Source organism: Ursus maritimus, unplaced genomic scaffold (assembly GCF_017311325.1).
Source record: "Ursus maritimus isolate PB19 unplaced genomic scaffold, ASM1731132v1 scaffold_24, whole genome shotgun sequence".
Classification (NCBI taxonomy): Eukaryota; Metazoa; Chordata; class Mammalia; order Carnivora; family Ursidae; genus Ursus; species Ursus maritimus.
This window is the reverse complement of record NW_024424897.1, coordinates 11,083,867-11,102,044: the sequence shown is the minus strand read 5'-3', so window position 1 is coordinate 11,102,044 and position 18,178 is coordinate 11,083,867. Positions and strand designations below refer to the sequence as shown.

The window sequence follows — 18,178 nt, the reverse complement described above, 5'->3', positions numbered from 1 at the left end:
AAAAACACTGGTCTTATCATTTCTTCCTCAATTGCAAAGGCAGAAGAAGGTGTTTGATCATAGATCGAGGAGGTGAAGAGCACCAGCTGGTCACAGTGAACTGTAATTCTCTCTTTAAGAACTTGGGGCCCGAGTGAGAGTAGGGACAGGCACCCACCTCAGTCTTCCAGACATCATATGGCCACACAGTCACACACGGTCTCAGCCTCTGCCATGGAGTGGGTGGTCAGGAGGGTGCCCCTCTCTGTGTTTTTAACAATGGTCTGAATTGCCTGCCTAAAGATAAAGTAAGGGATTGTTTGCATTTACAAAGTAATTTGGGAAAATAGGTGAATGGAAAGATGTATGAGGAATAATAGAAAATTTTGTATTCAATTACAAGAAAAAAATCTTTGCTCTAGAGAGAACGAAAAAAATTATATTGCATTATGTAATTACATTACCACATTAACTGGCTTCATAGAATGAAAAGTTGAAGATTGGGAAATAGTGAGTAAAATAATGTTTGCTTAAAAAGCTGGAGTGCAGAGAGACACCACATTGTAGGATTGTCAATAACTGAAGAATAAAAGAAGAAGGATGAGGCAGGGGAAGAGGAGTAAGAAAAAAAAATTCAAGCAAATACATGCAAGTTCCTATTAGATTCTTAAAATGTCTATTGTTCCTTCCTTGGGGGAATTTTGAGCACTGTATTGAGTTTCACTGAATTAAATAATAGAAGATGTGAGCCTCAAAGATAAAAGGAGCAAATGTAAAAATATATATATATATATATAAATTCTAAATTCATACTACTAACTCTACACTTAATACGACGTCCTTCACCACATTTGCTGCTGCCCTTCAGGGTCCACCCCCGTGGATGGCTCATCCAGGATCACCACTGACGGGTCCTCCAGGATGTTCAGTGCAAAGCACAGCTGGAACAAGAGGAACAGTGCGTCTGGCACTGATCTGTGGGGTGTGCAGAATAACACTGAGCCCCCCCTCCTACCGTCCTCTTCACTCCCTCAGATAAGGACTTCATGGGAAATTTAAGTTGTTCCTGGAGCTTAAGAGCTTCCACCAATCTGACAAAAAAAAAAAAAAAACCACTGTGATTATACACAAGGCATATGTTCCTATCTAAACCAACAATACAGAAAACCTTAACACCACCAACCTGAAAATAGTATATTGAAGGAACATTAACATTATCACAAACACTAAATCTTATGATTTGTTTCTTCTTCAGATTTTCCATCATTTTATTTGCACAAAAATTTAAAAACCTTGTTTATGATCTCCTTTCCGTATTTCATAAGGAAATGACATGTTCCTCCCTTCCTCCCGCTACAAACAGTGAATGAGCCTTCCCTCCCTACCGTGAAGCACTAAGAGCAGCATTCTGTTTGCCTATTCCTTTCACTGCAGTGTACAACTCCAGGTGTTCCTTCACTGTAAGATTGGGGCACAGTGAGTTTTCCTGAGGACAGTATCCCAAAAACTTGAGGGTGTCATCTTCCAGTTGCCTCAGTGATGTTCTGCGGCCTTGTAAAACCACCTGCATCGAACAATGAAAGTCAGATCCACATCCAGCTTTTGCTCCAATCCTCCTTCTACTAAAGGAGATAAAAGTGGCCATTAAGCCTCGTGCACTGTTGGTGGGACAACAAACTGGTGCAGCCACTGTGGAAAACAGTATGGAGGTTCCTCAAAACGTTAAAAAATAGAACTCTCCTATGATCCAGTAATTCCACCGCTGGGTATTTAACCAAAGAAAACAAAAATACTAATTCAAAGAGATAAATGCCCCCCTACGTTTATCTCAGCATTATTTACAATAGCCAAGATATGGAAGCAACCCAAGTGTCCACTGATAGATGAATAGATAAAGAAGATGTGGTGTATATCTACAATGGAATATTACTCAGCCACAGAAAACAATGAGATCTTGCCACCTGTGACAATGTGGATAGACCTAGAGGATATAATGCTAAGTGAAATAAGTGAGAGAAAGACAAATACCATAGGATTTTACTCATCCATGGAATTTAAGAAACAAAACGAATGAATGTAGAAAAAGTGAGACCCACAAAAAACTCTCTTAAATACAGAGAACAAACTGGTGATTGCCAGATTCGTGGGGGGATGGGAGAAATAGGTGAAGGGGATTAAGAGTAACGAGCACTGGGGTGCCTGGATAGCGCAGTCGTTAAAGCGTCTGCCTTCGGCTCAGGGCATGATCCTGGCGTTCTGGGATCGAGTCCCACATTGGGCTCCTCCGCTGGGAGCCTGTTTCTTCCTCTCCCACTCCCCCTGCTGTGTTCCCTCTCTTGCTGGCTGTCTCTGTCAAATAAATAAATAAAATCTTTAAGAAAAAAAAAAAAAGAGTAATGAGCACTGGGTGATGGATGGCTTTGTTGAATCATTATATTGTATACCTGAAACTAATATAATCCTGCATGTTAATTTTACTTGCCTTAAAAAAAAAGTGGCCGTAAGGGCACCTGGGTGGCTCAGTCAGTTAAGCCTTCAACTCTTGACTTCAGCTCAGGTCATGATCTCAGAGCTGTGAGATCGAGCCCTGCATGGGACTTTGTGCTGGCTGTGGAGGCTGCTTAAGATTCTCTCTCTCCCACTCCCCCTTCCCCTCCCCAGTTGCATGCTCAAAAAAAAAAAAAAAAAAAAGGAAAAAAAGTGGCCATTAAGCATCACTATTTTTTGAGCATGCAGAGATATTTTATAAAACCTCTCATTTATTTATTCATTTTCTTAAAAAAATCATTTGATTTACTGATAGAAAAATATAAGGATGCTATTGATATTTAAAATGAAATTTCCCCTGGCAACGAACTTGGTTCCTTCACATACTACTCCTGCAGTTGGCTTTGTGTCTCCTGTTACCACTTTAATAGAAGTACTTTTACCAGCTCCATTGTGTCCCAGCAATCCCAAAACTTCACCTGAAGGAAAAAGTCACCATTGATGTTTGTACTTTATTTTTTTTTTATTTTTTTTTTTTTAAGATTTTATTTATTTATTTGACAGAGATAGAGACAGCCAGCGAGAGAGGGAACACAAGCAGGGGAGTGGGAGAGGAAGAAGCAGGCTCATGGCGGAGGAGCCTGATGTGGGGCTCGATCCCATAACGCCGGGATCATGCCCTGAGCCGAAGGCAGACGCTTAACCGCTGTGCCACCCAGGCGCCCCTGATGTTTGTACTTTAAAGTCTGACTAACCTAAAATCACTTAGTTTAGTAACATTTTGAAATAAAATAACATTTTCAAACAACCCATTTGCAATCTTCTATATTTCAATGTGAATGGAAAGACTGGATTTACAGTAGAATGAGCTGGGCTCCCTGATCCAAGACTGGGTTTCTTACTATTTGAATTGGGACATGGTTTTGAGACAGAAAACGTTTTTCTGTGAACATGTCAAGCATTTTTATAATTACATGGTAACCAAGATAGACGAACAATCTCAAAGAATGGAAAATTTTCTCCTTTTCACAGTCCCAAACCTAAATAAATAAGGAACATCCTGATAAAGGGACATTGTCCAAACCTTTGTTAACACAGAAGGAAACATTTCTAATGGCTATTTTCTTCTTTCTTGTTGAAAAGCAACTTTCTTTTTTTCCCTTTATATTCCTTATGTAAACAGCTTGCCATTATGATTGGTTTCTGGAAAACATGACAAAGCATAATTTTCCTGTTAAATCTCAGATATTTCGTGCACTCATGTTTTATCTTTCACGTCCTAGGTTATGAATATAACCAGATTTTGTTCAGTCTCTTTTTCTTCAAATGAAGTGCCCAAATGTGTGTTCATGAGTGGAGATTACTTTACTACTTAGAAAACTAATTCCCAATCGAATGCACTGTTTGCATTTTGCCCTTGGCACTTTCATTTCTGGTGTGTTTCTGATTGATTTCCAGTGTAAATTTACTTGCTAGTTACAGTTACTAATGTCATGACTTCAAAATAATGCAAAATGAAACTGTAACTCTTGCAAAAGATGAGAGATTTTGTTAAAGTTGATAAAAATATCAGAGAATGTTTTGAATTACACTGATGAACGAAGATGTGGCAGGTTAAGATCCACAAAAAACTGAAGAAGAGAAAATTAAAAGAGTCGTGACAAGATAGATACTTCAAAGGATGTGATTTAAATATGACCTACAAATGCTAATGTTACAGAAACGAAAGCAAGTTTTGAGAATTAAGGCCAGGAGTTCATCAACGCTACAGGACAAGCGACCTAGCCCAGGGTTTCATAAAAGGTTCAATATACTTATTTTCACCTCATTCAGGTTCAGGGTAGTGAGTGCACTTGCTGAGTTCACTCTTTCAGCTTGAACATCTTCATCTTTTTCTTCTGGGTCTTCTGGATTTGGATGATTTTCCCTACTTCTTTTTTTTTTTTTTTAAGATTTTATTTATTTATTCGACAGAGAGAGAGACAGCCAGCAAGAGAGGGAACACAAGCAGGGGGAGTGGGAGAGGAAGAAGCAGGCTCATAGCGGAGGAGCCTGATGTGGGGCTCGATCCCAGAACGCTGGGATCACGCCCTGAGCCGAAGGCAGACGCTTAACCGCTGTGCCACCCAGGTGCCCCGATTTTCCCTACTTCTTGAGGAGATCCTACAGAGAAAATAAAATAACATAACAATGCGATTCTAGCTGTACGACAACTATCAAGAGAATGTAAGCCTCTACACTTAAATTATTATCCTCTGCTTTAAAAAAAACAAAATGATTAGTTTACTACCTACAAGATTCCCCTTGTAGGTAGCCACATCCCTTGAAATATTCTCTTTGTTGTCTTTAAAACCTTTTATCCCATCTGTCAACTAGCTCTCTAAATTCCCTCAGATACAGACTTATCAGTGTTTCAGTCTGCTGCCATCCAGATCGTCCTCACATTACATCATAAATGATCACCAGAATTGGCTTCTCTTCCCTTTTCAAAACATTCCACACACATACTGAACACACCAGCTCACTATCGTGCCTTCTCCTTGGGGACTGAACTTGCTGTAAGCAGGAGAAAAAATAAGCTTTGGTGCCTAATCACTGCTAAGGGAGATGCACAGAACAAAAACTCAACTTGCCCCAAATCAGTAAGACCATCACTTCAAAACTGTGTATCCCTGCATTCAATCCAATGCTGTTTTGGGTTTTTCCCCCAGAATAACAATGTCTAATGTGCCTGGCTAAAAATTGGATAGCAAATCTAACTTAATAAATTGATGTTAAATGTACTGCTACCAACCTTAAATATTTAAATTATATTCAGATGTTAATAAATGTTCTCCTGACCTGAAAACTGGATCTTCCCTCATTGTTTCTTTTCCATACTTCATTTCCAGACACCTTATAATGCAAAGGAAAATGATACTCTGAAGGTATGGCTAAAGGCAAAGAACGAGAATGAGAATTAGCATCATCATGGAATTCAAATTCAGTAGGCAATATTTGCCTTTTCTCATGGAAGATTTGATCATTTTCTTATAAATTTAACAAAAATCTTATAAAATATTCTCACAAGAGAAGTTTATCCAAACCAACCCTCCCATGGGAGGGGGGGGACAACTAAAAATCCTGCATTAAATTAAAAAAAAAAAAAACTTTTTTAAAACATAGGAAAGCTGACAAGATAGTGAGGACTTTTTTTTTTTTTTTTGTAAATAGTAAGGATTTTTTAAGCCAAATCTAAGTGGTTGTAGGAGGTAGACTTGACAACAAAGCAACTCTCATCCTGGAGTTATTTTCCAAACATTGAAACCTTCAAACTTCAGTTTTCACGGCATGTACAGGAGAAGAAGACAGAAGAAAGTATATGAGTATAGAGTTTTCTTCCAACAAGGAGTAGAATAGGCGATCCTTTCACCAATAAATCGTGGGCCTCTAAGGGTTTTACCCTTAGTGAAGGATGTAAAGAACACCTGGGAGATTTCTAAGGTAGTTGCCTTGAGCGCTGACTATAGGGAGTGAAGTGGAAAGAGAAGCCAGCCTTTGCACAGATTTGTAGCCCAAATTCACATCACCTGAATGGTCCAAAAAAATGTCAAGCCCGGAATTTAGTTAAAAGCAGTACCAAATGGGTAAGCATCTCAAAGAACTTGGCAGAAGCAAACAAATTGGAATAGATATCCCAGAAATAGACCCTGCATATGTGGGGATTTTATATTTGAAAAGAGGTGGCCCTGAATATCAATGGAAAAGCACAGGCTTTTCAATAAGTGGTGCTGGACAATTGGGGATCTCAAAAGACAGAAATGAAATAGGACCCTTACCTTCCAACACGGAAAAAAATCAAGTTCAGATGATTGAAGACACAAATGTATAAGGAAAATATACATCTTTTAGAGGACAATATAAAAAAATATTTTGATGACCTTAGAGGGGGAAAGATTTCTTAAGTGTTATGAAATATGAAATAAAATGCATTCATTATCTTAATGGATTTAGTAAAAAAATTTTGATTATTCTTTTTTTTTTAAGATTTTTGTTCATTTGTCCGAAGGAGAGAGAGAGAACGAGCACACAAGTAGGGGGAGCAGCAGGTAGAAGGAGAAGCAGGCTCCCTGCTGAGCAGGGAGCCCGATGCAGGACTCAGTCCCAGGACCCTGGGATCATGACCTGAGCCGAAGGCAGAGTCTTAACCAACTGAGCCACCCAGGCATCCCATATTTTGATTATTCCTGATGCACACAAGCTTTGATAAAATTCAAGATTTATTCTTGATAAATAAATCAATAAGCAAAGACTAAAACCTCTAGTAAACTAGGAATTGAGAGAATAAATACTTGATATTGTAAACAGTTAACAGAATGCTAATGACTAAGTACTAAGATGATTCTGAGTACAATCATAAACAATGTAAGGATGCCTGCCAGCAACTGCATTACATTCCAGGGTTGGTTTGTTCTGTTATCCAGAATTGCACATTGTAATGAATATATGCCCTAATCAAACAATTGTATGACTTTAGTATTTATTAGTGGGCAATTAAAAATAATTGTGTGCAGAACATCTCCACATTTATTTACAAAACAAAGAATATACATTCAATATACAAAGACTCACGTGGAAATGTATATAATTTCAAAAACTTATAAATTTATAAAAACTTAGGAAATCTTCTCCCTCAAGAAATACTCTTCTGACATTAAGAGAAAAAAAAGAGTTCTGGGGCGCCTGGGTGGCTCAGTCGTTAAGCCTCTGCCTTCAGCTCAGGGCGTGATCCCAGGGTTCTGGGATCGCGAGATCTGCATCAGGCTTCCTGCTCTACTGGGAGCCTGCTTCTTCCTCTCCCACTCGCCATGCTCGTGTACCCTCTCTCGCTGGCTGTCTCTCTCTCTGTCAAATAAATAAATAAAATCTTTAAAAAAAAAAGGTCTGTAATCCATTTTGTTCCTCTTTTCTGCCTCAGTTACCATAATGCACAGATACAACATTTATATTTTATTTCAGTGTCTTTCTCCAGTTTAAAATTCCACTTAAGTGGTTCATGGGTGGCTCAGTCAATTAAGTGCCCTACTCTTGGTTTCAGCTGAGGTTATGATCTCAAGGCTGTGAGATTGAGCCCCGAGACAGGCTCCACACTCAGCAGGAAGTCTGCTGGAGATTCTTTCTCTCCCTTGCCTTCTGCCCCTCCCCCCACTTGTGCACACTCTCTCTCTCTTTCTCTCTAAAATAAATAAAATCTTAAAAAAATAATAAAAAAATAAAATTCCACTTAACTTTTCAATTTTCTTTTTCATTACTCAAATTAGTTTATCTTTTTATCCATATTTAAAAGAATTTTAGTCATACAGCATTTGTGGTATTTCTTTATAAATCACCTCAAATTGTCTTTGGATACATATCATATCAATAACATATATTATAATAATAGCAATCAAGTCTTTAGTGTTTCTGGTATATATTATACTGTCATTGACTCCATATAGAAAAATACCCTTGGGGAGCCTGGTGGCTCAGTTGGTCAAGTGACGGACTCTTGATTTTGGCTCAGGACGTGATCTTAGGGTCATGGGATTGAGCCTCACTCAGGCTCTGTGCTCAGCAGAGAGTCTGCCTGGGAATCTCTCCCTCTCTCTCTGCCTCCCTGCCCCATACTCTCTCTCTTTCTCTGCCTAAAATAAATAAATAAATCATTAAAAAAAAGAAAAAGACCTTCAGGTTTTGCTGCCATTATATCTGAATGCAGGATATAGTAAGAGTGAGTATTTTTAGGATATTCAAATTGGCCGTTATTTGAATAAGATCAAGTATATTACACAGTTATGAATTCTATGCAATAAACATTCTGGTATAAAATTTTTCTTACAATTAAGACTGTTAAGAGAATGCTTTCATGGCCTTCCTTGATTTCATTTTCCAGACCTTCCAAGTGTCTCCTATACATATGGGATAGCTGTTGAAGGAACACAAAGGCTAAATGAAAGTCTCTCTGCTTGATGCATATAAAATCTACACACTAAATATGCACACACTGTATGCTCCCTGGGGCACCAGGGTATAGTCCATGAATTGGGATAAGACTTGTTCTCTGATACTAAAGTCTGTTGATGAGCTGACATTCTACCTTTGTTGTAATCACCAGTACTTTCTGTCTTCCAATTTTATGTAGTAGGGATTTGCAGATTTCTTTTTTTTTTTTTTTCATCTAGCCTGATATTATTTTTAACAGGTAAATACTGTATATTTTGTTTGGATGTATCCTAATGTCTATGAAAATTCTCAGTACTTAGAGGCCTTGCTGTATTCTTTCTGGTTACTCTTTTGTTTTCATCAATCTCATCTCCTTCCAAAAACCAACCGAAGCTGATCAGAATGTTAAAACCCAAATACAGGAGACAGCTAATTTTTTACAATTGTAAAATAACTAGAAATAGATGTGTTAAATATCAGAAAAAGATAACTATTGAAGTTAAGCACTAAATTTAGTTTTGCATCTCTTATAGTTCTAGAAAATAGGTAAACAAGGGAGAGGATATAATTCTCATTATTCATTTCATTAAAAAATGTATGTTTCCTTAGAAAAGTCAAATATTTTCTCTGCCAGTAAATCTTAAAGAGTTTTTAAAAATTATTACCACTTAGTAGGCTTGGCAGGATACATATATTACATTTTGAGAACCAACATCACTTTAATCCTTTTAATAGGCTCAATGGAATAAAATAAAATAAAATATCTTGACTATAGCTTTACAATTATTCCAATTCATCCTTCAAATGAATATTTTTTATCTGCCTTCTATTAAAAAAACACTATATAGCATTAACTATTCTTTTATTTAAGTTTTTATTTTAATTCCAGTTAATTAACATACAGTGTTATATTAGTTTCTGAAGTAAAATGTAGTAATTCAACAGTTCCATACATTACGCTGTGCTCGTTAAGGAGAACACTTGCAAGTCTCTTGTTAGTGGAAGTGGTAAAGTACAGAACTGTGAGGTAGATGAGATTTATCAACAGTTGCCCCACATTTTCGGTAGTGCTTGGTTTCTCCCAGAAGTGCTTGGTTTCTCCCAGAAGTGCCTGGTAGCAACACACTTTCTTCCCTTACCAATCACATCTCCATAGCAATTTATTGACACTAAGTCGCAAGCAATCAAAGAATGCAGTATGTCATATCGTCCATGCAGTCTTACATTTTAGGAAAAGGGACTTAAACACAGGTATCAGCCTTATTCAGTTTTGCAATCTTAATTTCAGAATTTATCAGCATTGACTAACTTCTAAATTTTACACCTGTTCCAACATTGGGCAAAGATTTTATTAATGGGCTACACGGTTAAGGCCAGTCACACAGTAGGTAATATTGCTTACCTTTACTAAAAACACAAAAAATCCAATTAAAGTGAAGAAAGGCATTGAAATCATGCATAAAATGAAACTGGGTTTTTCAAATTCAACTGATGATAGGAAGTTGAGTAAAAGTAATGAGATCTAGAAGAAAAACAGCCAGAGGCATTATAATTTTCTCAGTCATATATAATATTTTAAGCTATTTTCTATGAATGATCTGTTATCCTAGGAGACATTCTCATTTTCAATTTTCACCTTATATATAGCAATATTGTTAGGATTTCCTCTTTAGGAAGCATGATACTATCATTACAACTGAAACACAGGATTATAAAAAAGTCTGACATATATATATCTAAAAGATTTTGCACTATCTGACATGGATGGAGAGCAACAATAAAAGAAGGGGATGTAGCATTATTTACTTTATCACCCAAATCCTCAAATGCTTTCAGCATCAGGGTATAATTAAGAATTAACTGACGATATGACTTGGGATTTAAAAGATAAAAGGACAAAATAAATACTGAGGTGAGTATTTATAGCCATGTTCAAGCAACAGGAGAAATACAAGAATTATCCGTTTTGATACTAATGTAGGAATACTGAAAGGATTGAAACATCCTCAGAGGAATGACTAAGTCATGGGGACAAAAGGCACAGCATTAGAAATAGAGTCAATGACATTGTAATAGCATTGTATGGTGACAGATGATAGCTACACTTACGGTGAGCATAGCATAATGTACAAACGTGTGGAATCACTATGTTGTACACCTGAAACTAATGGAACACTGTGTGTCAACTATGCTAAAAAAAAAAAAATCCTCAGAGAAAAATAATAGGGACAGCATAGCACTGCACATGCAGCAGCCCACCCATATTCCCACTGAGACTACTTTGATAGTTTCCTAAGCGGACTCCCTGGCTCCTGTTCTCCTTCCATTACAAATCCAGGGGACATTCTGAAGAATGGTTTGGTTTGGTTTCATTTCTTTTACATATTCCATTGAATGTAAGTCCTCTGATTGCAAAGACTGTTTTTTTCAAGCCAAGTGTCTGGCATGAAACAGAGAAATGCAATTAATATCAATGAATGAATATTGGGAAGGCATTGAGTAAGGAGGATTTATCCTTTTTATGTTTTTTATTCATCAACAATCAAAAAAGATACATATTAAGGGTCCAATTTATGCAAAACACTTTGTTAAGTGGCACTTCAGTTACTGTAGTTGTAAGAAAAGAGGAGAAAGAGAAGAGGATAGGAGCTCCTATTGAGTATCTATGGAGATTTACTGTTTACCAAGTACTTTGATGATAGTTAATGTGCTTTGAAAAACTCAATCCTAACCCTTTAGAGTACTATTGTTATTTCACATATTTTCTGAAGTTCAGATAACTGAAGTAACTTGCCCAATGACTTCTAGCTATTGTGTGCTAGATCAAGGACTCAAACTGGGGGACTATCTGACTCCAGAGCCCAAACTCTTAACCACTATACTTTTTGTTGTATGAGTCAACTGTCCATACATGAAGTCAATGTACAATATGGTGGGTGTCAAGATACATATGAAACAGATAACAGAACAAAAAAGCATATAAATAACGTTCCCTCCACAAGCACAAGCAACATTTTCTGAAGGAAAAACACAAATGGAAATAATCTTAGGGTTCATTAGTTTATTTTATAGCCTTGTATCCCAATCTTCTTGAAGATTTATTGCCCATACCATTTATAATGATGAAAGGTTTTGCTTTAACAAAACAAATAGCAATATATCTTAAGTTTTAGAAAACTGAAGTTAAATGTTCTAATTCTATAAATGCAATGAAATAACTTATCTTTGACCACCCTACCTCCTTCCTCCTCTTCCTTTTCTTTTCATTATCTTCTTGCACTAATTACCTCATCTATCTTGTCCCAAACATCAGGAAAATAAAAAAGAATCCTCCCATTAAATCTTCCCTCTGGCAAACAATAACAACATTTTAAGGAGTTCTAAAACACTTCTGTTTCTACTTCCCCCTTCTATATTTACTCCTCCATCTGCTGTAAACTAGATTCTACATTCACTGCTTTACAAAACTGCAGTTTTACAAGTTAGTGGTGGACTTCTATATGTAGGAATATGGAGGAAGAGATATCCCAAAAAAGACCTTACCCATACCATTTAAAACAAATGTCCTTCAAATAGTACACTGCTAGTCTCAGAAAAACAGTGAGGGAATTCTTTAAGGGCAAAAACAAAGTCTGAAACATGACTTGGACCATTAAGTAAACACTAAATCTGAGCAACCTGGGAACAAATGCCTATTCCAGTTCAGGGATAGACAGGCAAAGACTTAGGCCCTCCTTAAGGTCCTTCCCTCCAAGTACCTTCAATAGAATAAAAAGTAACCCTCTTTACAATATTCCTTGCAAATCCCATATGAAGGCATGATACTCTAAGATGGCTTATGCAATCCTACATGGGTTCTACACTATTCTTCTTGCAAAAGTAACTGAAAATTCTTTTAGGATGAAGAGATCCCCAATTTGAGATCTTGAGAGTTCCATACTTAAAGGTCAACTAAATAATATAATAAAAAAAATTTTTTTTTAAATAATAAAGGTCAACTAAAAATGTGCTCCCAGTTAAAAAAAAAAAAAAGAAAAGAAAAAGGAAAGAAAGCCAAATACACAGAGCAGCCAGCCACAATAAGGGTGAAACAGGAGGGAAAAAAACAAAAACGCAAAAAAAGACACATACACACGTATTAAAACTATCTGTAGACTATTAGAATTGTCAAATAGCAAGTACAAATATTATTTTCAATTAAATGTATAAGGAAATCAAACTTGGAATAAAGAACACAGGCAAGTCACGAAAGACCATGAGGAATAATTGGACATGTCTGAAAGAGAACCAAATAGAGTCTTAGAAAAAAAAATTATTATTAAAAAAAAAAAAGTTGAAAGTTTTAAAAGTCAGCCAACCATCAGAAAAAGCTTAGAAAGAGCTGAATAAGAAATAGGTGAGTTGGACAGAAAGTCTGGAGCATTTCCCAGAGTGCAGCAAGGACAAGGACATAGAAAATTTGCAGAAAATGCTAAGAGATGTATAGGATAGACTGAGAACAACACTAATATTATCTCAGTAGAGTCCAGAGAGCAAAGAATAAATGTTTTATTTTTACTTTAGTAAGAGAGGTAATATTTGAAGAGATACTGGCTGAGAATTTCCCTGAACTGATAAAAGAATTTATAGATTCATGCAGCATAATTCACTTTAAAAAAAGATAAATTAAAAAAAATCCATACCTAGAAACACTGTAATGAAATTAAAGACGCTAAAGTCAAAGACCTTAAAAGCAGTCAAAGACGGATCTTCTACAAAGGCATGGCAAAAGAACTGACAGCAGACATCTCAATAGCAAAAATGTCAGCAAGAGGTTAAGTAAATTTATGAGATAAAAGAAGATAATTGTCAACCAAGAAATGCATATGTGGTAAAATTAACTTTTAAGAATGAGAGTGAAAAAATTATAATAAAAAAAATGGCCCTAGTGAGAGAGAGAAAAGACTAAGCTCGAAGTGTGAATGGTGAACAAAGAATGGTCAACAAAGTGTCTACGAATCTTTTTTAACTTCTTAAAATTAATAATAATAATAATAATAATAATAATAATGTTTATTTGTGAGATTTAGCAAAAGAAAGAACAAAACACTAGAGAACAGCATGTAAGTAGGGTGAGCAATTATTGATCATAAAGTCTCCAAACATGGTGTTGGAAGTAATTAGGATATTGGCTAACTTTAGGCTTTGTTAAATTTAATACGGGGGGAATAAGTCATGGACATCAGGGGCTGAACTGCATCCCCTTCAAAATTCATATGTTGAAGTTCTAAGCCTAGTAGAATATGACTGTATTTGGAGATGGGGTCTTTAAAGTGGTAATTAAGATTAAAGAGGTCTTAGAGGTTGTTCCTAATCCAATTTGACTATTGTCCTTATAAGAGGAGGAAATTTGGACACAGCCACACACAAAAGACCACATAAAGGCACTGAAAGATGATGGCCATCTACAAGCCAAGAAGAAGGCCTCAGAAAAACAACTCTGCAGACACCTGGATCTTGGACTTCTACCTACAGAATTATAAAAAATAAGTTTCTGTTGTTGAAGTCACCCAATTTGTGGTACTTTATTGTGGCATTTGCAGCAAACTAATGCAGAGTACCACCAAGGTAATAAAATCTGGTTTCTGACTTCCAAAACAGAAGAGTATAAAATGTAGAATAAAAGAGAATAAATGAATTTGAGTGAATCAAAAACCAAAAGCAAGAAAGACAGGAAGCCACATAATGCATATAAATATATAAAGCCATAAAATAAATATGACATAAAGCCATAAAGTAAATATATAAAAAAATAAAGCCATAAGTAAAATATAAAGTCATAAAGTAAAGTGATATAAACAAATTGAATTATATTAATAATCATACGAAATTCATTAAATTAAAAGCATGGATTGTCAGATTGAATTTAAAAACAACAACAAATAAAATCCAACTATATTCAGTTGACAATAGACACACATTGAAGCATAAGGGATACTGAAAGGGTGAAAGTTAACACATGCAAAAAGATTTACCAGGCAAATACTAAATAAAAGAGATGTGGTGTACTTTTATTAATATCTGATATATTGACTTTAGGACCAAAACCCATTATTAGAATAAATAGGGTCAGTACATAATGATTCCAGACCCGAATGCCCCAATGAAATACAGTCGACCCTCTAAAAACATGATTTTGAACTGTGCAGACCTGGAGAGAAAAGACTAAATTCTGGAAATGTATCTTTTCTTCCTTATGATTTTCACCTATAGTCTCAAAATATATAAAGCAAAAATTGATTAAATTAAAGGATGAAACTGACAAATCCACCTTTTATTGGGAAACATAAGGGAAAAAACCAAATAGATCAAGGACTAATTCCAATAGTTAAGGAGGCATTACCTTGTTAAGACATTTGACTATTGTAGCACAACCACTTATAAAGTTGACCCAAGAAATTATGACTAGGTATTGCAGGGAGGACCTAAGAAGCAATTTAGTAGTCTTTAGGATTTCTGCTGGCATGCTGAATTGTCCAACTGGTTGTATTTGTGACATTCCTGTCCACACTAAATCTAATCTTTGGATATTATCCACAAAGACCAGCCCCTGTGACTATAACAGCCCGAAAGAAGTAAGATGTTGGGTCTGTTTACCCCTAAACCCTCCATCCTGTCCCCATGATATACAGGAGAAAGGGAAATCCAGAAGAAAATGGAAGAATAAAAGGATACCTTGCTCCCTTTCTCACTACTGGTCCCCAAACTAAGGACATGTCTGAAATGGGATTGGGGACAGAGCTATCTATACACTGCTTATGAGATTAAAGTTATGATTTGGATGTGGCTGGCCTTTTTAGTTCTTAAGGTGAATCTTAACTGTTTTAATATCCAATATGGTCAGAAAGCTATGTTATCTTCTCAAAATGTCAACAAGACATATTATTAATCAAACATTTCCATGTTTGTTTGATTATGTAACTAGTCAATATGGCCACCTATCACACTTCTTTTTTTTTTTCTTTTTTTTTTTTAATAAGTAGAATTATTCAGGAGGAAATTACACTGGGTGGAAAGGCTTGGGTTCAGGCATGATTCTTTTAAGTTTTTCCCACTCTGTAAAATGAGGGAACTGTCCCAAGTGATCTAGTCTTTGATGATAGATGAGCCATGCCAGGATTTCTACAGATATTTTGCTCCTCTCCAAAGAAACAGAGATATAAAAGAAAAACCTCAAAGAAGAGATGGAAAACAGGAGAAAGAAAATGAACAATAAAGTGTATACACTTAACTGTGCATTTTTTAAAAATAAGCTTTAAGAAAATTTAATATAAATGTGCATATTGCATAGACAGGTACTTACAATAAGAAAGCCAAGAGACCAAAAACCACTATTCTTTCTCCTGTTGTGAAAGATGAATGAAATCACGTATGTGAAGAATACAAGAGAGGCTGAACAACCAGCTATGCAAACCACCTGCGAACAATAAGGTCGACAGCAAGATGAGAGCTGGCTGGTCCCATGTGTGACAGGGAATGGAGAGATAATTAGCTTATAAGGGTGTGTAAGGTGATTTTCTTTCTTTTTTTTTTTTTTTTAAGATTTTATTTATTTATTTGACAGAGAGAGAGAGACAGCCAGTGAGAGAGGGAACACAGGCAGGGGGAGCAGGAGAGGAAGAAACAGGCTCCCAGGGGATGAGCCTGACGTGGGGCTCGATCCCAGGACTCTGGGATCATGTCCTGAGCCAAAGGCAGACGCTTAACGACTGAGCCGCCCAGGTGCCCCTGTAAGGTGATTTTCTTACGTATGCCTTTTGTTAATAACACAGTGTTCATGAAAGTAGATTATTTGTTTTGATTCTATTATTATATTTGGCCTGGTGAAAAAAAAATGATCACTTACAAGAGCAAACATGAGTCCCATTGAAAAGTTGAGTTCCAAAATCATGAAGTAGTTAATTAAATATATTGAAAAAAGAACCAAGCGGTATAATGGAATGTCCACCAGAGCCTGTCCAATCCAGTATGCTGAAGGACACAGGCCTGAAATCCATAACTGAGACTGAGTTTTTTGCTGATAAAGAAACAGAAGGGATACAGAAGGGTTTGAAACGTTAGGTAGAAAAGGTATTTCATTTATACAAATATATTAATTTTTTATAAAATTGAGAAATAGCGTGTTGTAGTAGCAGTTAGGGTTTTTTTTTTTTTTCATCTGTATTATTTTATATGGTGAATCTGAGCTTCAGTAACTTTCTCACCTAAGTTTAGGTAAACAGGCTTCGGCACAACTAAAATACTAATACTATCCCAAAGAAAACCGTGTCTCTGTGACTGGAAAATAGCATTCTCCTAAGTATCTGACACCCGATGTGGGAATGTATAGCCAATGGCTCAACAGGAAAGGTCTGACTTATTAGTAAAATTGATTTGCCCTTTGATGTAGAGAAACAAAAATGACTATCACATAATTTTTTAAAGGCCAATTTATAAAAGCATAGTTAAAGCTTTGGAAACATGGTATATCTTCTATTTGATGCTCTGTTAAAAAATACAAATTCCCTTTGAAATCATGAAATAACAACATGACGTCGAAACATAGCACATTTCACTTCTACAGTTGATTTAGTATGATTCCCTTTAAAGGTGAGGCAAGTTCACTGTGTTGAATAGTTAACTTTCTGACCCCTTTGACATCAAGATTAACCATTTAATAAAATCTATAATGAGATTAGAGCAAATGACATAATTTATGTGTAAACATATTTTTCTTGAAGAGCTATCCTGAGTGCATAGAACAATGAAATTCTAACTACTAAAGTCAGATAAAATCATGTTTCTCCTCCTCCCTTCCCCTCTCCCTCTGTTCTCTCCCTCCCTTCCCCTCCCCCTCTTACTTTGCAATCCCTGACGCTGCTCATGCCCATGTAAGGAGAAATGCAGTTTGCAAGGACCAAGAGAAATAAGGGTCCATTCAAAGAACCAATGCCCACCATTAAGACATTCTGGAAGTTCAAAGCACATCTGTAAGCTGTCGAAATTGTTACATGTCATACAATCAAACATAGTTTTATATGTTCTTGAGAAATAATAGTGAAAAGTTCAGAATGGAAGCATATACCTAATTTAAGAAGCAAACAAAGAGAGAAGGAACCATACTTTGTTACCCCTAATAGCAGGTCCCATTCCCAGAACTGCATGATATCAAAAGAAAGTTTAAAAATCTGAATTTTATAGGCGTGTATTTAGAGAGCATGAGCAGGTTCTCTTTCACATTTGCATGTAGTAATTGTTAAATGAAGACACATACTATTTGGAGCACACTGATATTCTCGGAAGCTGCCATTTTCAGTTTCCTGTTTCCCAGTAGATGAATTATAGATAACAGCCACTAAAACTCTAATAGTAATTGTCTTAAAGCTGTTCCTCTGTTCCTGTCCCTAGCTGCAAGCTATAATTAGAGGAGAACAAATCTGTCCTGCATAAATAATTTCTTGACTTCTAGAAACGTTTAAATTAATCTTTAAGGCATGGACGGGTCTTACTATAAATCTAAGTTGTTTTCCAGACAGGATAATTTATTACTATTATAACAATAGACCAAAAAGAAAAAAGAGTACAGAAATTGCCTTATTTCATATAAAAAAAAAAATACCCCTGAAAGTACCAGGTAGACAAGAAGTATTTGTAGAATAAATGAAAAATGTATATGTCAGGCTCTGTTCTAGGTACTTAGGAAATTCATTTAATCCTCACAATAATCATATAA

General features: G+C 36.1%; 1 protein-coding gene across 1 annotated transcript in view; it reads right to left on the bottom strand.

Annotated features, from left to right (window-relative positions):
- LOC103665913 (ATP-binding cassette sub-family A member 10-like) overlaps nt 1-18,178 on the bottom strand; it is a 53,449-nt gene that overhangs the window by 4,374 nt on the left and 30,897 nt on the right. Inside the window, 16 exon segments of the mRNA XM_040641210.1 lie at nt 158-179; nt 182-276; nt 826-920; nt 995-1,070; nt 1,365-1,543; nt 2,854-2,945; nt 3,551-3,614; nt 3,616-3,669; nt 4,291-4,407; nt 4,569-4,629; nt 5,308-5,399; nt 8,324-8,410; nt 9,830-9,949; nt 15,770-15,883; nt 16,313-16,483; nt 17,307-17,433. Coding sequence (XP_040497144.1) covers nt 158-179; nt 182-276; nt 826-920; nt 995-1,070; nt 1,365-1,543; nt 2,854-2,945; nt 3,551-3,614; nt 3,616-3,669; nt 4,291-4,407; nt 4,569-4,629; nt 5,308-5,399; nt 8,324-8,410; nt 9,830-9,949; nt 15,770-15,883; nt 16,313-16,483; nt 17,307-17,433 — 1,566 coding nt within the window.